Source organism: Nicotiana tabacum, chromosome 19, assembly GCF_000715075.1.
Source record: "Nicotiana tabacum cultivar K326 chromosome 19, ASM71507v2, whole genome shotgun sequence".
Lineage (NCBI taxonomy): Eukaryota > Viridiplantae > Streptophyta > Magnoliopsida > Solanales > Solanaceae > Nicotiana > Nicotiana tabacum.
The window spans coordinates 68823011-68847721 of record NC_134098.1 but is presented as its reverse complement, the minus strand read 5'-3'; the positions used below and the strand labels follow the sequence as shown (position 1 = coordinate 68847721).

Sequence of the window (24711 nt, the reverse complement as noted above, 5' to 3'; positions counted from 1 at the left end):
TTCGGTTATGCATGGACAATTTTTTTGCTCCTTGTCCAGAAAGAGAGCAGGAAGGCAGTATGATGATATATGTTCCTGACAACAACAAACGCATGTGTACGTCAAGGGATTAAAGAAAAAAGAGAAATATAGCAGCTTTATTTTGCATAATCACTTTAATCTGGATTGCAGTGGGTGGGTTGTGAACTAAATACCTAACATGCACGTCTTAAACTTTCCAAACCTTTTAGTCACTTGGACAATCACTTGGAGAGCATGACTTTAAGAGGATACCAGATCAAGTTCAAGAGGAAGTTCAGATGTTCTGCACAATTGACCCTCAAAACCATGACTTGCATTTATTTGGAGAGCATAATGTTTTTTAAAGATGTTGCTTTTCACAATCTTGTCATATCAATACAGAATAGCGAAGGTGGTAAGAAACTTGACCACTTTATTATTGGTTCTCTCTTTACATAGTGAACACATAAGTTGCTTGAAATTGTTAAGATCATACATCTCTCCTACATAAAAGACAATAGTGTTGGCATTTAACCTCAAACATGTCAAAAGAACTTCACAAAATCCTGTCGCGCAGCAAGCTAGGCAGCTAACACTACATTGACAATATCTGGGAACTTCTCTTTAATTGCTGCTTTGATTCCTGATCCAATAGACTCAGGCCCTACATACTTCACATTGCAATTGCCTTCCTTGACAGATAAAACTTCCACACTGCCACCAAAATTCTTAATGGCAGGTCTTAATATATCGAGGTGAGCATTCACAGCCTGCAGGAACATGGGAACATGAGTTCTTAGTTAGATATTTTTAAAGCCATTTGAATGCAATAGCATCCATTAGCAACTGATTTTGAAAATATTCACCTCAACGGTGGTTTCAACTACATGTTCATCATATACTTGGCGAATTTCCTTGATGGCTTCTCCAAACTTTTCCTTGAGTACCCTTTCAATTCCCATCTTCATTGTGGTTGTTGAGCTAGGACAACTCTCGCATGCTCCTATATCCAGTGTACGAAACATCAAGCATCTCCATAAGTAAATAAGTAATGTTTCTATAAATCAAGACTCAAACGGTCATCATGCATGTATCAGAAATTTTTCAAGCTACCCTGAGCGCATTTAAGGAGAAACATTTGTGTGGTGGCTGACAACCAACTTTCTTTTTTCGATTTCGATTTCCAAATGGGGGCCGCCATTACCCTCCCACTCTAGCAACACACACCAAATGGCACCTCTCCTTACTCCATTAAAAAACAATAGCTCATTCGCATGAAATAGTTTAAGCAACGCAATTCTTGATTCAAATCTATTGGCTTTCATGGATAAATCATGATTGGCATGTACTGAATCTTCTGATTCTCTCTCTCTCTCTCTCCCTCCCTCCCTCCCTCCCTCTCTCTCTATATATATATACTTTTTATTCTCTCCACTCTCTTCCTTCTTCTCTGTTATCTTATTTGGTATTTAGATGAATATCGCTTTTAGGTCTGAACCATGAATAGTGATTTCATGATTTGTAATTACTAATTAGTCTTTGTCTATCTTCTTCTTCTATTTTATTTAAATGTAGTGATTTTATCCTTCCTCCATACTCTTGGTATTTCGCATGAATTTTTAGAACATTACCCCTTTGTTACAATATTCCTATCTTTAGGTTTTGTCAAAAGTTGGAAACTTGATATTATAGAATTGTAACCATTGTAAAGTTAAAATTGTTAGAGAGATGACACTTTCATTTTATTATTTAGGTCTGCAACAATCCCTCAAGTGCGGTCCTAACTTCCTTTTTAATGGGCCAAGCACTTGGGAACATTTTTTCTTTTTCATGAAGGGAAGATGGGATTATTTACTAATTATGTCTTCAATAAAAACAATAATCTTATATGCTCATAGAATAGTATACTCTAAAAACAACAAGGAAAAATAGAAACCTTATCTATAAACAAATGTTTCGATCTTATCTTATTTAAAAATTTAGTGCTTTAGATTAGTCACTCCAGTGAAGTATACTAGGATATAGAAAGACGAGACACGTGAGGAAATACAGATCTCTAATCCTATCATTTTTCTTGTTTATGGGGCTACTACAGCATGTGTAGGCTTTAGAAGTGTTCAACAGAAATAAAAGAAAAAAGTGGTTATCAACCAGTATAAATGTCCATTATTCAATGAATTCCCTTTGGCTTTACATTATTTGCGTAAAATATTTCTGCAGACTTAGGCTGGCTTGGTACTGTTAAGCCTCGGAGACTCATCTGCAGTCCTCTAGTGGGGAAAACCCAACATTATCCAAGTTATTAAATATTTTACGGAAATCAAACTACATCTAATCCAAGGAGTAAGTAATGGTGGCCTTATAAGTACAACATAGTTTGGTGCTTCCAACTGCAGTTCCCCCTTTAAAGTGGTCAGACATACTAAGTCAAAGATTCAGATGTGACTTGCTTATTTTATTAAATCTCAAACTCAGTAAATAGTAATTCCTGACAGTAGTTTCTTGGGCTCACCTTTCTTGAGCACACATAATGATAATGCCAACTCTAATCCTGTGCTTAGTCAAAACCAAGACTATAGAATCAGGACACAAGTACCTTTTTCCCCAATCGTTGCTGCGTGTATCATCACTGTATCATTTGAGTACATTCAAAGGAGGAGTGGGACCATAGCCTTCCGGAGTACTTTGCCATTTACGAGGAGCTGTAGCATCATATATTATGCATTACACCATCCTCCTACAGTTTCTTTTTTTAACTTACTAAGCCCCTCACAACCTGGCAGGGAGAACATAACTCGCCGAACTACCCTGAATGGACTCATTGTGCGCTGTTGATCGCAACAAGACACTACGTAGCATCAGCACATAACTTCATGTTTTACACTAGACGCATCTTTGCCATATGCCCGAGACTTGTCCAGGACGAACATCACAATATGTCATCATTATCATCTACTTCTAAAGTCCATTGGACGCTAAGTCTTGTAGTGGCACTGTGGGGATTACAAGGTGAGGAATCAAACTAATTAAACTAATAATATTATATAAAGAGTTTAAGTTTAGTCAATGTAGAGATTTTTTTACATTATAAGATCAGCCAAAGGATATCTACATGTTACCAAAAGTGACCTTATGTTGTAAAAATTAATTATAGTGATGGTGTATATAACTTAAACTCATATGAACTGATGAGAGTAATATCGAAGTACAAGCAAGAGATCAAGTATAATACTAGTATAAAAAGCTAACCTTGAAGCTGGAGGGAAACGACGCCGTCTTCGACAGAAACGACATCGACGTTACCACCATCAGAAATGAGATAAGGGCGAACGTCTTCAAGAACCAAATCCACGTTTTCAGGAGTCAGCTCGAATTGCTTGGCTGAGTAAAGACCTGGAACTGGAGTGGACCCATCGACGCTGCTTGCTTTATTAACAAAATTGATTTTTTTATGAGTTACCTTAGTTCTTTTGAGGAAAAAGGAATTTGGATTCTGGGACTTGAGTGGAAGTTCCGGCTTGTATATGGAAGATGAAATTTGGGAGACGCCCATTGTTGGTGCTATATACGCCATTGCTCTGTTCTGTCTTTTGGACGACTTTTTTCTATTTTTGTGTGTTTATGGATTTGTAATTGATCATGGATCCGACCCATGAAGGGCAATCCTATTGGTATCTTTACGCAAATAGCCTTTTCTTGAGATGTCTTGGAAGGAAGGGCGACGTAAGGCTAATCGATGTCCGTGCACTTACTATCCGCTAACTGGAGTCCCCTCCGTACGTTATGCAAGACTGTTAGTGTCGTACGTAAAAATCGATGGCAAGAGCAATTGACAATAAAAAGAGAATGAGAATGAAAGAAAGGTTGATTGCATTAGCCAAATTCATAACTTTTGCAAGTTTAGCCGCTTCAAAATTAATTTTAGATCCGCGGAATTGAAGTTAGACTTATTTATGAAGTTTGTCAAATTGCTTGTGTTTGTCTGAAGTTTGGTATCATCCATTATATCTCAATTGAATTTATTCTTTTTGAAGTTAGCCCAAAAATATACAATAGAAATACATGGAGATTAACAATACAATAATTGAAACAGCGAGAGTGAAAACAATAGCACATATGTTGGTACCCCATATAGCAATAAGTGCCATAGAATCCTTGTTAACCAACACTGGGAAAAGCTTTTGAAGTTGCCTAATTATAACATTATTTGTAATTACAGGTTCTTGATGACACAGCGGTGAACCCAGTCATCAACCATAGCTTCATAGAGTAGAACCAGGTGGCATACTTCCTAGCAACGGAAGAAGCAAAGAAATTTTGTTTTGACAGAATTAGAATTTTGACAGTTTCTCTGATGTTTGCCAATGATGCACTATGGGCAGACATACTAGGAACTACTTTCAATAGAAAAACATTGGTCAATATATTACTAACACTTTTGCAAACAATGCTGGCCACCTGGGCAGCCACTCTAACATGCTAGCCATATAATTATTTTGTTAATGAAGTATTTGGTTTATAAAAAAAATAAAAATAAAAAGAGGAGGAGCAGTTTTTGGAAAGATTGGCTATAGATTATACGGTAGTGACCAGCTAGGCTCTCCGTAAAAACTTTACATAAATTTCATGTTTCTTTTGTTTATTTAAATGTGTAATTCTTACATGTATGGTGATGACTTTCTTAGCAATATTGTTTAAATACTTCACTAATCTCCTTGTTCTTCATTTTATTCCAACCCCAAGCTTTTTTTAGTTTATATATCATTTTCAAATTCGAAATTTGTTTTGTCGATAATTCTTAACAATAAACGAAACACGTCATTATTTATATTGCATACTAGCTTTAGTGTACGTGCGATGCACGTGTTTTTGCGTATATTAATAAAAAATGTATAAAATTTAGAATAAGAATGAATTATGTGTGATAACAATTGACATCAAGATAAATGTAATATTTATTTAAATTAAAAAATAAACATTACATTGATGAAATAGTTGAATGCATAGTTATTGTTTATATTTTGAATTTGCAACGATTAAGAATTTAGGTAGTTATTTATATATTTCTTATGAAGAAAAGCATGATATATTATGTTTTTGTATCTAATATCTTTTATAGACGATATTCTTGGTGTAAGGAAAATTTCTCTATTTTTTTATTAAGATACTAAAATTATATACAATTAAGATATTAGTTCCTTGAAAATTTAGAAAATCAATTGTAATATCCAACATATAAAATGTTAATGGTAGTTATCATTATATCTAACATGGAAAGCATATTTATGTTGATATATTTATTTCTCATAATTGTTTAAATATTTACCACTAATAAATTTATTCTAATGAATTATATTTAAGCAAAAAAGAAAAAAATAGACAAACCTAACGTGTACTGTGTGCATATGGAGAAGTTTACCATAAATTGATATAATTCTTTTATTAATTGAAAAGGTCATAAAATTTCGAAAATGTTAAGGACTTCTTACCTAATTTAATAAGGTTTGAATTAGTAAACAAAAATTTGATTTGATTTTAAAGTCTTAAATATTAGGAAAGCAATTTAAATTATAATTTTATCCAATGTAAAACTAATTTTTAAAGGGTAAAAAAGGCGAACGATATTTCGCTAATGACTTTCGTGCTTTTAATATAATATAGATTGATTTTTGCATTTATATTTAAAAAAATTGGTTATAAGGATGCCATTTATTTATTCCTTTAATTATTAGAAATTGGTACGCATGAAAGTTTATATGAATGTATGTTTGAGTAAATGGAATAATAAACATGTGTTATGAAGAAAATATTTCACATAAGAATATATCAGAGATTATAATTTCTTTTCATTTGGTATAAATAGTTGATACTGATAAATTTTTACCCTTAAGAAGAACTTGAAGAAATAGAATTGAATATCTATATCTATATCTATATCTATCTTTATTATATTAAAAGCACGAAAGCGAAATGTCGTTCGTCTTTTTTACCCTTTAAAAATAGAGTTCACTCTGGACAAAATAGTCATTTGATTATTTTTCTAATATTTAGGAATAGTCATTTAATTAGTTCTCTACTATTTAGAAATATCCATGTAATTAATTTTCTACTTTTTAGGAATAGTCATTAAATTATTTGCCTAAAATAAATTCAAATCTGACCTTATATAAATTAGTTTTATTTAAATTATGTAACTTAATAATTATTATGAAAGAGGGACCCACGAAAATTCTTCAAACGAAATCTGAGAAATTAATTCAATTTACCATCATTGAGATTTGTTGCTCTAGGTTTAGGAGTTTCTGTGTTATGGTACTATAACCATTTAAGCATTCATAATTTAATTATTTTATTTTATTTTTAAAACAGTAAGCAACAACAAATAAAGTTGGTTACTGAATTAGAGCACAAAAAATAAAACTACAAATAATGTTGGCTACTTCTTTTCTTTTTTTCTATATTTGAGTTATACATGATTTATTGGTTAAATTCTTTTTTATTTGTATTATATAAAGCCAAACACTCCTATAAAAGAAGTCATTGATGACCTTATTGAAGTTATTTTTCCTTATTTAAATTAAATAATTTGTTTATAATATTTTATTTATTGTTCGTAAACGTACGCTAGGGACATGCACATATGAATTTTATAAAGAAATCTTTAAACTTCATTCAACATATATTTTTTCCCAAATTAGATATATATAAACTATTGTATATGCATCAATTTTCTATAATTATTTTCATGTAAATATTCTTTGTCATTAAAAGTGTAGTCCATATTTTGACTTTTTTTTTAAAAGTATCTGCTCTTTGACTTAATACGCGCAAAGCACATACCGGTTAGTATTGGGTCACAAAAATAACAACAAATTTCATAAGATATTCCCATATTTCTTTAGAAATCGTAATAAGGCATCTGAGGATTTATGTAGGGAATGATTTCTTCCTTTATTAAGATAGCTAAATAGATCAATATTTACTAATTTCAAGATCTCACACTTAGAAACTTATATATTCATTGATATGGGGTACAGGCGTGAAACACGTACCCTATATTAAAAGTACAAAGATTCTTAACGAAATGTCGTTCGCCTTTTATGCCCCTTAAAAATATATTTATCTTGAACACGATAGTAATTTAGCTTATTTTCCTACTATAAGAATATTCATTAATTCTTTTTCTAATACTAAAAATAGCCAGTTAATTATTTGCCTAATGTTTAGGACTATTAGAACTTTAATTTGAAAAATCATAATATTCATTTAATTATTTCCCTAATACTTGGGATTTTGATTTAAAAAATTATATTATTTCTCTCAATTCCTTTTCAAGAGTCCTTCACTATTAACTCCATTTAAGTTTAGGAGTATTTTTAGGACCACGAATGTTATTTTTTGTTATAAAATTTTTGCTTTTGGAGTTCCTATTTTTCTTTTCTTTTTCAGTTTTAGTTCTTTTTTTTAGGTTATGGGTACTTTATTGGGTTGTGAAATTTTATCTTTAATAGGCCTTATTTTTCTTTTCTTTTTTAGAACTCTTTTTCTTTGTCTATTGAAACTATACATAATTTTACCTAACATAGATTATTTCCCTTTTTCAATTGCAATGGCAAATACTTCTATAAAAAAAAAAAGTATTCCACGGTCTTCATTATCATAGGTTGGCTTTCGTTATTGGGTCTCTAACTTTGTGAGTTTCTAGATTTTCTTTATTTGAGAAAAATATTATATATTTATTTGTGCTTGAATTTTTGGCTTTTTAATTGTGATCATTATTTTCTAGGTTATGTTTAACTTTCGATATAAGAAGAATAAGTACTTCAACTATGTTAGCATGTATGCCTCTTCTTTTTGAACTTTTATTTGTAAGATCTGTATGTTAAATTGAATAGAGGAAGTCTTTATATTCTTATACAAGTTATTTTACTGTAATTTTTTGATTCGTTTGATGGAATGACTGATTGGGTGATGAGTCGTGTTTCTCGCTGTTAAACTTTCTTCGACTACTGAATTAACATTAGTTGCTTTTACTAATTATTTATACTATGTGCTTGACATATTGTACAAATCCAATAGTTACAAATAACTATTTTTTTTATTTTGTTAATATGACTTCTTTTAAAAAGAACTGATATGTTGATCGACTTCAAATACCATTAGTACAAAAAAGGGGTGACCATAATATGTAAAATTACTTCTTCTCTTTATTTTTATTGTCGTATTATAGACAATATTTATGTGCTATGTTTATATAATTATAATTACAGTTAAATATTAAAAATTGATATGAGCTAATATTAAGAATTTGAATCGACAAGAATTAAATTATTTATAAAAGATAATTAAGTCTTTGATTTAGATAATTAACAAAAGAATCAATTTAGTTTTTTTCTTTCAAATTCATCATATAAGTAAAATTATTTTTTCAAGTTGATAGATTCTTAGGGTTCATAAATTTATTTCCATAATCACAATGCTGCTGGTAAAGGATATCCAAAAAAAATAGAGTAAAATAAGTTATAATACAGTATTGCAAGTTAAATTGGTTGAAACACAACCTTGAAAGAGTTACTATATAATGCAACAGTAGAAGACGATATGTATTTTAAATAATTGTAATAATTTTTTTTCTCTCTCTCTCTCTCTCTCTCTCTCTCTCTCTCTCTCTCTCTCTCTCTCTCTCTCTCTCTCTCTCTCTCTCTCTATATATATATATATATATATATATATATATATATATATATATATATATATATATATATATATTAACATTATAATTTATAATCTAGAGATAGAGAGAATATATTAACATTAATTAATTTTAGACTTTATATTGTCACTGTCCGCTTTTTTAAAAAAAATTATAGGACCAATCTATTCATTCTCAAATCTTAAAATAAAATAGTTATAATTATTAACATCAACACAACATTCTCATAAAGAAAATAGCTATAATTATTAATATAATTAACTTAATTAAATTGTTCATTGTTGCAAGTTTAAAAGATATTTAATTATTTTAAATTCAATAAACGAGTCAATATAATGACATTATTATTGTCATTTAAATGAGTATCACATCAATTTTAATGCCAATTTTAATTTTACATAATTTATTCTTTTTGTATGTAATTTTTAGTTTATTAACACGTGCAATGCACGTACTCTAAAGCTAGTACTATATTAAAAGCACGAAGGCCCTTAGCGAAATGTCGTTCGTCTTTTTTAGCCTTCTAAAATACAGTTCATATTAGACAAAATAGTCATTTGATTATTTCTTAATATTTAACAATAATTATTTAATTAATTTTCAACTATTTATGGATAGTCACTTAATTATTCACACTACAAAAGTTTTGTTAACTTTGAACCCGAATTATGTTTAGGAGTATTAAATTCCTCCTTTTAGGTTTAGGAGAGTTTTATATAATTAATAAAATTTTGCTAATCCAAAAAAAAAAAGAAAATAAAAGAGCACAACCTTCAAAAAAAGAGAATAAGAGAGTACAAGAACAAAAGGAAATTGAAAATTCAGCGATTACATAATGATAATTATGGTAACTTTATATATAACTGGCAACTTTATATATGACTTTCGTGTCTAATTTATACTAATTATTTTCCTTCACTTAATTAGTAGGAGTAACTTGGTACTTGCATAACCTTGGTCCTAATTTTGGTCCGTCTTCCTCTCGCAATTGTTACTTTTGGCCTTCTCAACCTCTTAGGTTATGAGGTTTTAGGTTTTAAAAGCTTTTGGATTTTTGGAAGCCAATATTGTACATAAGTTCTTGCTTTTCTTGATGTATGTATCTTTTTTTTAATGGTTTGAAGTTCTTTAGTTCAATTTTTCTAACGTAAATTTTCTTTTGTGGTGCATTAGACAGTTTTCTTTATGTTTGTTTTCTTAATGGTTTGAAGTTCTTTAGTTTAAATATGCTAAAGTTTTTTTCTTCTTCTTTGTGGTGCATTAGTTCATTAAAAATTAAACACATATCTATTGACCATTTTACCATTAAAAAGCTGATTCGCGATAATTGTCTTATTATTTTCATAATATTTGAAAACCTTTAAAGTCCTTATATTTAGGAGGACTTAAAACCAGCAAGATAAAGTACCTCTGGGCTATGGACGTGTATATATAAATATTTTAATTTATGAAGAATGTAGGCACTCAATAAAAATATAATTTATTCTTATTATATCAAGTTTAGTGTGATGAAGACGTATAATCAAACTGCATTTGGCTGGAAAGTTTTACTCGAAAAAGGATTTATTGAGATAAAGTTGAATTTGAATTGAACAAGGTTATCATATTGGAGAAAATAACAAGGATTCATCGGATTAGATATATTTTTCCTATCAAAAATTCCCAAATCCAACAAATTTTTATGGATGATATCTTCATGTTTCTTCAAGCAAACGACTCTGATTCGTGAAAATTTCTAAGTTCCGCATACTATTGGACATGAGATCAAGATATGATAAATTCATTACATGTTAGTGTAACATAATTTCATGACCTGAGATCAAAACGTGATAAATGAAGTTTCATGATTTATTTTATTTTTCATATTCTAATTATTTGGTCAAGGATTAATCTTGTTGTATTATTTTTAAATTTTACCATGTGCAATATAATTAAATGAATGACCTATTAGTGTTTTGATTTGTATTCAACAATTAGATCACATCACACAACATAGCATGATATCGACTTCAGCTGGTGGAGTGTAACATCAATTGCCCCCCCTACTGATTTCAAACATGAATCCACCTATAATAATCTTTATAAGTTGTCCTTTTTTCCTGATTTATATTAGGTGTTTATATTATTTGTGATTTTTTTGGTTACCTTTTCTAGGCCCAGCAAAACTGATGATTGGTGGTGTAGTAATTCCTTCAGGTTCTTTCTTATTAATTTTTTTCTTTGAAGATAAGGCTATTTGGTCCCAATAACTTTTAACTGATACAGTCTATTTCTATCCTTTTTCTTTTGACAATAAATCTATCTTGTCTAACAGTTTTATTAGGAGATATGTGTAAAGTTTTAACTGAATATTTTGGGACGTGCTGATCAATCCAAAACTTGATCCTAATAAACTACTATTGTTGCACTTCTTTAAGAATATGACTTTCTAGATATATATGATACTTAAGTTATTTGATATCATAGATATAGAACAATAGGCTTTTTGAAGCTAAAAGAACAATACAACGTACATAAGAAAAAGGACTATCTCATAAACCAAACGTCGTCAACTGTGATTTTATTATTTTTATTGTTGAATATTTTAGTACAATGTCATGACTTATTTCATATTTATGTTATTTTATTGAAAAACACCTTATATAGTTATGTCTTACTAGGATTAAAGAAATATTTGGAGCACAAATTTTACGTTTTGTGCTATGAAGACTTTATGGGGGGGAAAACTCGAAAAAACCCGAAATTAAAAAATCCGACTTTTATTAGTTTGGTTTGGTATTTAGATTTAATAACCCGATACAATTGGTTTGGTAATTAGAAAATCCGAACCAACCCGACCAATGTACACCTCTACATAAGATTAATCTCACAAAAAGTTATATCACCTTTTCATTTTAATCCTAACAAGACACAAAATATATAGTTCTTATTTTTAACTAACCTGTTATATTTTTGGTATATATAGAAAAACAAGTCCACATTTTATCATAAAATGGTATTGAGCGATGATAAAGAGTTCAAGTTTCTTTTCAAACTAAATACAATAATGGAGGACATCAAGTTGAAAGACGTTTAATTGTTGAGTTACACGAAGTTGCAACAGTTGATACAATAGAAATTAAATATGAAGAGATAAAAGCGAACAAACATACCAAAAAGACAATGAAGATACGAAAACTTAAAAAATAATCAAAACTGAAAAGGATTACTAGAATAGCATTCTCATAATAGTACTAGCTCTATCTATTTTTTTGGCCCAAAATACAACTTTATTTTGAAATAAGGAGCAACTTGTGATAGAACAACTTTAATATTTATCCATATTATTGATGTTAATATCTACGTGCAGTGCAATGCACTTACTCTAAAATTAGTAACTACACAACGCAACCATAATGTTATTGCACGCATATAGCTATAGTTTAGCACAAATGGAGATGTAGTTAAGATTACATCATACATGGGAGGTATCCGTATGCTACCCTAGATTTTAGATTACCACAATGTATATTAGTACAATTACTCTATACACAGTACAATTAATTCTACTCTAAACATTTGTTAGCAATACGTATTTATATTGGTGTTTACCCTCAAAAAATAGCTAACAATTGAATTTATACGCGATTTTAAGGATACGTGATATAACTTGATACGAATTAAGAAGATAAATTAATATTGAAATTAACGATAAGAGAATAAATGCAAACCACACAAATTGAGCAGCTTTGGCCTTCGAGTTCGATCACCCTCGAACCAAGAAATGCCTCAACTGATGTAAGAACGGAATAATAAGAAGATAAGAGCTAAAAATGACAGTATATTGCTTTGTGCTGCGTATTACAATGTGTGTTACAAATGATAGATCCAACTCATATAAGAACAGAGTAGCAAGATATTGAAAGCTAGAAGAAGGCAGTATATTGCTTTGTATTGCGTAAATGTGATCTCCCTTACAAATGATCATACCCCCTTATATAGTATGGGAGTCCTACTCTTGATACAATTCTAAATACAGTAAGAAACCCCATGATAGGCTAATTAACCGGCCTCTTCTTGATACGTGCCAGGATTTCCCCCGCGATCCTCGCCCGATTGCGGATATTTCGGCTTTCCGTTATTTGGCTCGGTAAGCTTACCTTGGTCTCGTTCCATCTTTATTTTGCTCGGTCTCGATCTTGGCCGATCTCGATCTTGGCCGATCTCTAGGTCACTAGCTGAACAATCTAACTTCGCACCATGGTTCGATATAACACGAATTTGAACCTTGCCATATCATGTTCTAGTCGCGATCAGTCATACGAAGGGTAAGCCCGGTTTTGACCATATACAGATAGTCTCCTCGTTTCTTAGAGAGAAAATGACGAGAAACGATATGAATTTCCGAGCTCTGTCTCGACGGGTAATGAAGTAAACGACGAACGTCACTAGTACACCCGATCATGACGTAAACAACGACTCTAAATGTCCCATCGGTCCAGTTACCAAGGTATTAAATACCTGTCAGTCGTTGGTCGGCCACGACCGGTTCTGAACTGTCACCAGCAAGCTATAAGTACCCTAGCTTTTTCTTATTCAAACTTTTACGTTCAAAGCTCTTCCTACTCTTGCTTTTTCTTCAAAAATACCTTAGGTTTAATACTTTTGCACCCAAATTTCTTGAATTATCATCAATCTGCATACTATCTTAATTCTCTTTTCTCCTATTTTTCAATGGCGAAAACTTCTAAGACCGTACCGCAAAAGGAGGCTGCTTCTTCATCATGGCCCGCCGGCGGTGAGGCTGCGGCAGAACCCCACCCTGAGGAATTCGTTCTGGCAGGGTGCCCGACTGTTACTAATTTTAGGGTCGAAAAGGCCTCCTTGGTAACTGGCCAATGTGAGCCGGTCTCGAAGTACATATGCATAATCACTGAAAAACTCCTTGATGGGGTTAAACAGGACTACAACTAGGTCAATAAGCATATGGTGGTTCATTCGCCCGAGGAATTGATTACTACCCACGTGGAGGGTTTTCTAAGTGTTTACACTTACCCCTTTACGTTGGGTCCCTTAGACCCCATCATCATTGCCTTTTGCAAGAGGTATGATGTGACCCTCGCCCGGATCCACCCCTAATTCTGGAGAATAATCATTCTCCTTCGATTTTTTGTAAGCAAAATCGAGGGATGTCAGTTTACCCTCGACCACCTTATACGCCTCTATAGTCCCCGACTCTATCGAGGGGCCTGATCAAGCTTGCTCGCCGAGCCAGTAAGGCTCCGTTCTCGAGCATAGATGAAGGTCGGGACCGAGGTTGGATGGGTCGATTTATTCGAGTAAGGACTTCGGACCTGATCCCTGCTGAAGACATGCCATTTCCCGAGAAATATAACATGAAACGTAAGTAATACTTCGCTTTGAAGGTTTAATCTCATTGTTTTTCTTATTATTTCTTTTTTTATTGATATTTTTTGGCGTCGCAGCTGTTGCCCAGATGCCATATCCATTTCCGGAACTTAAAGAATGGGTCGTAGGCCTTGTGTTATAGAGGCCGTACTCAGTGCATGCTTGGATGGAGTTGTCGAAGGGTCGATGGGAGGCCCGCAATCATGGTAAGTTTCTTTCTTAGAATGGTGATCGTTCAGGCTTCTTCTCGAGCTTACTAATATTTTTTCCTATGCAGGCCTCGGGAAGGATGTTACAATGAGGCCCCCATATGGTGACGAAGAAGTCTTTCCCCACCCTCATGCTTCGAAGCAGGCCAAAGAGAATAAGAGGAAAGGGGCTCCGAGTTCCCCGAGCTCGGAAAAGAAAATACCGGCGAGGAGGTCTCGCAAGCCCGAGGGGACACCAGTGCTATGTCTTTGGATTCAATCCATCGATTAAGGAATGAGTCTGAATAAGAAGAGGAAGATAATTCCAAATTGGTGGCCTATGTGTGGGTCGGCGTCACTGTACAAGAAGTTCTCGAACCATCGAGTGCTTAAGTTGAAGCATCCCGACATGAGGAGGTCGATGAGAGAGCTCTAGTTGAAGCTTCCGAGCCAGATAGGGTCGAGCCCATTCTGACCCAAACTAGGGGTCGAGAGAGAGAGCGGGGAAAGTGCCCCAATAGATAAACTTGGAGTGGTCGACCTCAGTGGGTCTCCTCAGATTTCGGATGCCATGATCCGTGAGGCCGGTATGTTGAGTCCTCAGTGGGTGATCGATATCCATGGCTTCTTGGATGGGGTTGAGCCCGCTGCTTTGGAAGACGTCACCGGGCTCGGTGACCTGCCGGTATCAAGGAAGGAATCGTCGTCGGGTGCCACTGGTCTATTCAATAAATCCCGACAAACATTAAATCGGGTAAACTAACGTGCCTTTTATTTCTCATATATTATAACTTTTAAAGTTATAAATAACCACAACATCCTCCCTTATGCTTGTAGGCTTCGGTGCTGCATCATGAGGCTTTCCTCTGATATCGGGAGGAATTGAATCATCATGAAGCCGAGGTCCTGGACCTCACTGAGAAAAGTGACACCTACAAGCTTCTTAGTGAGAAGCTTAGGCCGATTTAGTAACGGCTCGGGACGAGCATGCTGAGATGGCCGAGCAGGTATTCCGGGTGCTTCACGATAGTGAAGATGAATTGGAGATAGTAACTAACGATCTGATCCTACAGGTCCGTCAGAGGCTCGAACAGATCGGGGAGCTTTAGAAACAAGTAGATACAATACAAGCCGAGGCTGAAGAGTTCAAGAAGAATATGGACATCTTAGCCTCGAAAAGGGAAACCGTCCAAGCACAACTGGAGTCGGCCGAGACCCAGCTCCAAGCTTCAAAAGAGAAGGCCTCAGTACAGGTTGAGAAAATCAAGGAGCTTCAATCTTGATTGGACTTGGTTGTTTCTGATAAGGCAAACATGGCTAGCGAACTCGAAGTGGCCAGATCTGAGGTGGCCATGGTCAACACCAAAGTTGATGCCAAAGTGGCCCAATTTAAGGTCGATGTCGAGGCTATCCAGGTGAAGGCTAAGAGCATGGTGTATCATGCAAAATGGCAAGTTCGAAGGGAATCCCTCGAGGGAGTTCATGCTCAGGGCTTCGATATTATGGCCGAAATCGAGAACGCCAAAGCATTGGAAACCAGGGCCCGGAAGCTAGCCTTTCCTGAGGAAGACTCCGACGACTTAAGTGAGTCCGAATATGGGGAAGATCCCGGAGATGGAGATGTTACCCCCAATGAAGACCATGCCACTTAGGCCTTTATATTTTTGCTTTGTTTTGCATCTTTTTGTTTTATGTCGTTTTGGCTGTTGTAAACTTTTGTATTAGGCCGATCTGGCCTTTGTAACAATTATTATATATATAAGGCCTTTTTTCCCCTTTCGGCTCTCAAATTTTTTCGTTGTTTTATTAATTGTATTCACAAAGGTTGGAATTCCTTAGCGTGAAACAATGAGGTTGTGTTTAAGGTTTCGAACAAAACTTACTTTTATTGCCTTTCTGGGTTAAGACGTTGTTGGGGTTCGACGTTACGAAATATTTTTCCCAAAAAATATCTTAAGTTTATGACTTTGCCGAGGGCAGCCTTTAGAATCAGTTGTGAATTTTTTTCTCTTTTTCGAAGGCTTGTTTTTTGTTACGGGTCTCAGACATCTCCGAGCCGTGTTAAATTGGTCGTAGCCTTTTAGTTCAGGAACTACCTATTGGGATGCTATTTTAGTTGTGTTAGTTTAATTGAATAACTTTTTTTTAGACTTTAGAAACCGGAGAGTTGCCTAATATGTCTTTTCCCCCTGAGGCCCGATAACTTAGGCTGTTTGATTTGGACGGCGGTCCCCGAGTGAGGGGGTGGTCGTTCGCATTCTGGTTATGTAATGCCCTTGGGCTTGTTATTTTTCGGAAGTACGAAGTTCTTTAAAGGGATGTAAAGAGGAAAAAATTTAAAACATAAGATGATTGCAAGGAAAGTACTTCTCTTTATTCTCGATTGAAATAATCATACATGCGTACATGTTTTATGCCAGGGGTCGAGCAATCTATATGGGCACAGTTCGTTTTGATCGTTTGGCCCCTATAATAAATCATTTCTATCGAGACTCTCCCTTTATGAAGTAGTTTCCTCGCTAAAGTTGATACTCGAAGACAATATACCTATCCGAGGGTAGCCCCTCAGTATTCGAGGTTGATTGCAAAGGAACCTCGGATATTGTTGAATTGATCTTCGATGCCGATTCATAATCGGGCTTGATTCTAAGTTAGCACGATTCATCGTTGCCTCATTAAAAACCTCGCCGAAAAACCCATTTGGGACAAAACCGGTTTGAGGGAAAAAGAGTGCAACACGTGCTTTCAGACCTAAAGACTCCGTGCCATTCGCCAAAAAATCTATCGTCACTTCTTGTTGACCATCTATAAGCGTTAGTCTGAAATAAAAAAAGGAAATAGAAATGGGTCTTACCTTAGCAGTAATACCATTTTAGGTGAGATATGTTCCAGTTGCTCAGTAGTTGTTCTCTATTCATCGTTCCGAGCTTGTAGGACCCTTTTTCGGTAACCTCAAAAATTTGGTACGGTCTTTCCAAATTCGGACTCAATTTTCCTTCATTCGGATTTTGGGTGCTGAGGGTGACTTTCCTTAGCACTAAGTCCTTGGCGTTAAAATATTAAAGATTGGCTCTTCGATTGTAATATCTCTCGATCAGTTATTTTTGGGCGGCCAATCAGATGAGGGCGCCTTCACGCCTTTCATCCAATAGTTATGGGCTTGTATTCATGGCCTTGTCGTTTGATTACTTTGTTGCATATCAGAGCCGGATACTCGGCTCTCCGATTTCGACCGGTATTAGAGCTTCGGCGCCATAAACTAATAAGAATGGGGTAGCCTCGGTACTGGACTTCGAGGTTGTGCGGTATGTCCAAAGAACTTCGGGCAGAATTTCCTTCCACTTTTCTTTGGCGTCGGTTAGCCTCTTCTTAAGATTTTGGATGATGGTTTTGTTGGTCGATTCGGCTTGCCCATTCCCACTAGGATGATAAGGTGTTGATAGGATTTTTTTGATCTTATGATCTTCGAGAAATTTTGTTACTTTGCTGCCGATGAACTGTTTCCCGTTATCACACACAATTTCGGATGGCATCCCGAATAGACATATGATGTGATCCTAGATGAAGTCGATGACTTCCTTCTCCCTAACTTTCTCGAAGGCCTGTGCTTCAACCCACTTAGAAAAATAGTCAGTCATAAATAAAATAAATTGAGCTTTACCTGGTGCCCATGGAAAATGGCCAACGATATCCATTTCCCACTTCATGAATGGCCATGGTTACAAGACCGAATAGGGTAGTTCCCCGGGTTGGTGAATCATCGTTGCATGTCTTTGGAATTTGTCACATTTTCGAATGAACTCTTTCGTGTCTTTTTCCATGTCTGTCCAATAATAGCCGGCTCTGATTATCTTTTGAATCAATGATTCGGCATATGAATGATTTCTGCAAGTGCCCTCGTGAACTTCCCTCAGATCATACTCGGTGTCTCCTGGTCCCAGACATATCTCTAGTAGACCATTGAACATTCTTCTGAACAAGGTTCCATCTTCGGATAAGGTGAATCGTGCTGCCTTCGTGCGCAGGGCCCTCGATTATTTTAGATCTGAGGGAAGCTTTCCGGTTTTCAAATACTCTATGTATTTATTTCTCCAATCCCAGGTCAAGCTTGTGGAGTTTATTTTGGCGTGGCTTTCTTCGACTACTGACCTCGTGAGCTGCACGATGGTCCCCGAATTGAGCTCGTTGTACTCGATCGATGACCCTAAGTTTGCGAGGGCATCGGCCTCACTATTCTGATCTCAAGTCACATGTTTCAAAGTCCACTCCTTAAATCGATGCAAAGTTACTTGTAACTTATCTAGGTATCTTTGCATTCATTCTTCCCTAACTTCGAAAGTTCCGTTAACCTGATTCACCACGAGGAGGGAGTCACATTTGGCTTCGATCACCTCTGCTCCTAAGCCTTTGGCTAGTTCGAGGCCTGCAATTATGGCATCATATTCGGCCTCGTTGTTAATCAATTTCACAGTTCTAATAGATTGTCTAACCACGTTCCTGTGGGTAGTTTTAGTATGATTCCGAGTCTGGGCCCTTTTACGTCTGAAGCATCGTCCGTACATGGGGTCCATATTCCCGAGGACTTACACGATTTTATCAACAGTTCCCTTTCAACCTCAGGTACTAGGGCCGGCGTTAAGTCAGCCACAAAGTCTGCCAAAATTTGAGACTTAAATGGTTGTTCGGAGTCGATATTCGATATTATACCCGCTGATTTCTAAGGCTCATTTGGTCAACCGCCCTGAAAGGTCGGGTTTATGCATAATATTTCGAAGTGGATAAGTTGTTACAACACATATGGGGTGACATTGGAAGTACGATTTTAGTTTCCTAGATGCGCTTATCAAAGCGAGCGCCAACTTTTCTAGTGGGGATATGTTACACCATGTGCATCCCAGTAATGAATATGAGACTTTTTAATCATGATTTAAATGATTTTAAAGTCATAATATGGCTATATATGATGTTTGGATAAAGAATATGAAGTTTGGGAAAAAATGGATTAAAGTTGCGGCAAAATCGACTAAGGATTTGCCTTGTATCAGAGCTTTTTGAGAAATAAGTTTCGTGTGTGATATGAGATCTTTTTGGGATATATTATATACCAATTTAAGGTCTTGAAATGTAGTTTCCAACACTCTTAAACGTCCGTTCATACGACACCCGTATAAAAAGTTATAAGCGTTGGAAGAAGGACCAATGCTAGGGTGCCAAGTAGCACCTTTTGACTTTTCAAATAAAATGGATATTTATATCTTTATCTCATTTCTTTCTTCAATTTTCCAGAACACACAACCAGATAAGACCCCTAACTTTACTCTTAAGCTCTCTTCAATAGCTTCAAACAAGATTATCATCTCGGGTACGGAATCAAGAAACGATAATATTAAAACGATACCTACGACGTAAGTATCGCTATATCGCCTCTCTTTTTCTTTGTAGTTTAAGTTTTGGAAGGTACTTCATAGTTAAGAAAATATGTACTTTCTGTATTTCAGTGTTTAAATATCAAGGAAGGTTGATAAATTCCTTTCCTAATAGTTAGAACTCACGGGACGGTGATCGGAAGCCATGAGTTTGAGTTATTCACTTGTAGCGGACTGTTTTGTAGATCGTTGTGTTGTTGTTGGGCTGCATGTTTTACTACTGTTTTGTGGATTTTTGTAGAAGTAAGGTTGTGGAGAAACACCACATAAATGGAGAGTGGTGGTCTGGTCGTTCGTCGTAACATTTTTGGGCCGTTTGACACTACTACGATGGTCATTGTGTATGAAGAGATTGGGGTGTGTTGCGCTGTTTTGTAATATTTTTTGGTGTATATAAGGTTGGAAAATAATGTATACATGTTGATATTGTTATGTTTGGTGTTATCTTGAATTTGAAGGAAGTAAGGATTATAGGGGAGATGCTGCCCGTTTTAATACAAAATAAGCTTGTTATTCGTTGTGCGATAGTTGTACCTTTTGTAACTTAATGATAGTATTATTATTGTTTTTGTAGATTAAGGTATGAAGAGGAGCGTTCAACTTGGTGATTGGAAAGATTGTGATAAGGTATGTTAAGGCTATCACTTCTTTCCTTTTTGGCATGATCCATATGATGCAAGAAATGAGCAAGTACGCAACTTTCACAAATAATTCTATTCCTAGAAGTACTAGGGTTGCCTATGTTCTTGATTCCCCACATGTCTTACTATCATATCGTTTGTTCATGGGTCTTATGATATTCCGAGAGATCTTATTGACTTACTTTATTATGCATTGCATCCATTTATACATATACATTGACCCATGATCGGATGAAATTATATACGCGTATATTATATGTATATGGGATATGGAAAAAGGTTATGGCGTTATATACGCACCACCACCTGATCAGCTGGTATACGTTGATGATTTCACCCATAGTGGCTGAGATGATATGATGGGATGCCCTCAGAGGCTTGATGATGTTATGTACGCATATACCTATGCATGGTATGACATTTATATGTACATGCATGACATTATAAATTTTTCATGATTCATAGAGGTATCCAGACTTACAGGTTGAGTTCCTCACTCCATATTTCTTCCATGCTTTACATACTCGGTATTTTATTTGTACTGATGTTCCTTTTGCCTGGGGACGCTGCGTTTCATGACCGCGGGTCCTGATAGACAGTTGAGAGTTCTCCTAGTAGACTATCAACTCAGCGGAAGGTGTTTGTGCGCTCCACTTGTTCTAGAGTTACCTATTTGGTCAGTATAATTTAAATATGTATTGATTGGTATAGCGGGGCCCTGTCCTGACCTTTATGACATTTATGTAGTCTTAGAGACTTGTAGACAAATGTCACATATATGGATATTTGTATGGCCTTATCAACCTATGTTTTGAGTATACAAATGATTATGTTGGCCTTATAGGCCCGTATGTCACATGTATGAGTTTTTATTTCATGTTGGGTCATCCTATGTCTAGTATTCCCTTATATTTTATTCGCATTATCTCATGATGGCCCTTCTGGGCCACTTACCTATGACGGTATGATAAGAAAGATATGTTACGTTGGTACTCGGTTGTGTAAGGCATCGGGTGCCCGTCGTGGCCCTGTGGTTTGGTTTGCGACAGAAGTGGTATCAGAGCAGTTCCATCCTAGGAAGTCTACAAGTCGTGTCTAGTAGAGTCTTGTTTATGGGTGTGTTGTGGACCACACTTATAAGCAGGAGGCTACAGGGCATTTAAGATTGTCACTCTTTCTTCTTACTCTAGATCGTGTGGTAGAGCTCAGTTGTAAGAAATTCAAATTCCTAAATTCTATTTTATTCATTGTACAACGACATCTACATCCAGAAAGTCAGTTGGTAAGAGATTGAATGTGGCTGTGGAAGAGTTGAGTTAGAGGAACTCGATTTTACGTCATGCTTATGATGAGTAAATGTAAGGCCCTCAGTAGATATGTGTGTACTACGACGTGTGAGAATCTTGATAAGGAGCCTAAGGCATGAATATCTATCTACCCCTATGGTAAAAAGCAACGAGAGAATCAGAAGGTAGATACAAGTTTCAACAAGTAAAAGAAGCTAGGTGAAAAAGGATATGAGGTACCCAGTTAGTGAAGATTGTTTGTATTTACAATTCAGACAGAGAAATATAAGCATTATGAGTTACTTTCAACAATAACAAAGATATATTCACTTGACAACATCCATTCCAGTTATGCCCTGTGGGAGCTAACAAATATAATTTAAGAGAAGGATTGGATATCATCATCCAACTGAGGTTAAAGTAACCTAAAAGTATGGATGGATTGTTATCATTAGCTCATATTTTCGAGGGATATTGCAAACGTGGTAATGGTTCTCCTTGTGAGACACCCAGATGATGCACTATAGAATAGTACAATTAGATATGAATACTAGAATGTTCAGAAATTTCAGAAGATTGGCATTGGAATCCTAGAAGGGATAAATATCTCATCCCTAATAAAGAGAGAGTGTTAGGTGACCCGAAAAGCCGGTGAGTTGAATCAAGGGGGGCTAAAAGTGAAAGAATATTTTGAAGAAGTTTTCATAATAAGGTGATAGACATAAATATTAGCAGGAGAATAAGAAGAAAGTAAATGAAGCATTATGAGTAAGATGTGATAAATGGATGATAATGGTAAATCAAAATATGACAGGACTACAGATTTTATAGTCAAGTGAAGGAAAAGACAAGAAGTTACAAGCCTTGAGACAATAAAAGAGTATAAGCCATAAAGTCATGTCCTCATTTCGAGAAATGAGTTGGTGACTCGTACGTGATTACCAGAAGGAAAAGTTAGACCCCCGGAGTAATAGAAATTAGTATGGGCTAGTGAATAAGATAAACTGAACATGAATTCGGGACCGAAGGATTTGATAATAGTCGACATCGTGAGAATTTTAGAGATTGTGTTCAGGGCGATAATTGAATGGACAACAGAAGAATAACTTTGAAAGGTCATTCAGGAAGACGTTTCCCTAAAACAAGCGCTGTGAGCAGAGTTAAGCTTAAGGGACTAAGTGTGCCAGTTACACTAGGTAAACATAGTGAAACCCAACATAGGGAATTCAGTCTCGCAAATATGATGACATCGTAATCCTTGAGAAATATTCATATAGGAGTTGAGATTGTTAAAGGTACCGTATAAGTGTTACGAAATTTTTTTAAAAAAATTGTGCCACTGAGAAGACAGTCAAAAATTCTAGTTCAGAATCAACCTTACGAGCATAAGGGCGCGGAAGTAAGTAATTAAGGATAATTATAGGTGAGTAAGAATATCAAAAATTCTCTCAGGTATACGATGTAATAAGCTCGCAGCTTTACAGGAGTCAAAGGGTCTCTCTTAAGTACTATAAAGAAAGACTAGCTGAGGGAATAAGGAATAAGGCTTCAACTTAAGCATAGTGACAAAAGGAAAAAATGGTCTTGTAACAATAGTCTCACAACAACATTGTATGCACTCCATAAGAAAGTGGCACATATCGTCGCTAATGAACGAGGAAAAAAATCAAAAGATGATATTTGAGATCAAATGAGTTACAGGAAATTCTAGCATTTGTGGGCAATGAGATAATCCATGTATTCATGCAACAGGTGGTAGAACGACCATGAAAAGTAATTGCTTATGTTTAAAGACAACTAAGAAAGCACGAGAAGAATTATCCAACCCACGATTTAGAGTTAGCCGCATAGATTCATGCACTAAAGATGTAGAGGCACTATTGGTATGGCATTCATGATGATATCTATACGGATCATAAGAGCCTTCAATATATATTCAATCAAAAGGAATTGAATTTACGCCAAAGGAGATGGTTGGAGCTACTGAAAGACTATGACATTGATATTTTATACCATCCGGGGAAGGCGAATGTAGTAGCCGACGCCCTCAGCCATAGCGTAGGTCTATGGGTAGCCTGTCATATTTACAGCCAGAGAAGTGTGGGATAGCCCATGAGATTCATCAGCTAGCTAGTCTTGGAGTTCGATTACTGGACTCAGGTGATACCGGAGTTAGTATTCAGGACACGACAACATCCTCTTTAGTAACTGAAGTGAAGGAGTGTCAGTACGAGGATCCTGTGTTAGCTCATTATAGGGATACGACCCCTCAGAAGGAGAAGACAACATTTGAGATTACAGAAGACGGGGTCCTTAGGTATCGAAGACGATTATGTGTCCCTAATGTTGCAGGGCTGCGCCAGCAGATTATGGGAGAAGCTCAATATTCTCGTTATTCTATTCATCTAGGAACGACAAAGATGTATCATGATATCGGAGGAATATACTAGCGGGACAGAATGAAGAAGGATATAACAGAGTTTGTTGCTCAGTGCCCTAATTGTCAGCATGTTAAGATTGATCATCAGAAACCTGGTGGATTATTACAGGTTATAGAGATCCCGACTTGGAAATGGGAAGTGATTAATATGGATTTCATCATAGGCTTACCTCGTACCCAACGCAAGTTTCAATTCTATATGGGTTATTGTCGATAGACTTACAAAATCAGCCCATTTTCTGCCTGTCAGGACTACTTATTCAACAGAGAATTATGCAAGACTTTACATTAGGGAGATAGTACGACTTCATGGTATCCCTATATCTATTATCTCGGATAGAGGTGCTCAGTTTATAGCTAATTTCTAGAGGTCCTTCCAAAAAGGATTGGGGACTCAGGTAAGTCTTAGTACAACATTTCATCCCCAGACATACGGTCAGGCTGAGTGTACTATTCAAACACTGGAGGATATGCTACAAGCTTGAGTGATGGACTTCAGGGTAGCTGGGATGATCATCTTCTACTTATTGAGTTCGCATATAATAATAGTTATCATTCCAGCATTCAGATGGCTCCATACGAAGCTCTTTATGGACGAAAGTGTAGGTCACCTATCGGATGGTTCGAGG

At 35.5% G+C, this 24711-nt stretch overlaps 1 protein-coding gene across 1 annotated transcript; it reads right to left on the bottom strand.

Moving 5' to 3' along the window:
• Positions 1–413: 413 nt before the first annotated feature.
• LOC107817771 (nifU-like protein 1, chloroplastic) lies at positions 414–3610 on the bottom strand. Its single transcript, XM_016643635.2, has 3 exons — positions 3250–3610; positions 867–1003; positions 414–770 (listed from the first exon to the last, which is right to left on the bottom strand). The coding sequence occupies exons 1-3, from the start codon at positions 3572–3574 to the stop codon at positions 582–584; spliced, it is 651 nt and encodes a 216-aa protein (XP_016499121.1). The 5' UTR covers positions 3575–3610; the 3' UTR covers positions 414–581.
• Between the last annotated feature and the right edge of the window lie 21101 nt (positions 3611–24711).

What these genes read in the sequence shown, in the direction of transcription:
- LOC107817771 (XM_016643635.2), bottom strand. Translation starts at nt 3,574, where the DNA reads ATGGCGTATATAGCACCAACAATGGGCGTCTCCCAAATTTCATCTTCC. An exon ending in CGTTTCCCTCCAGCTTCAAG is followed by an intron (nt 1,004 to 3,249) that starts GTTAGCTTTTTA and finishes CACTGGATATAG; the next exon opens with GAGCATGCGAGAGTTGTCCT. An exon ending in TAGTTGAAACCACCGTTGAG is followed by an intron (nt 771 to 866) that starts GTGAATATTTTC and finishes ATGTTCCTGCAG; the next exon opens with GCTGTGAATGCTCACCTCGA.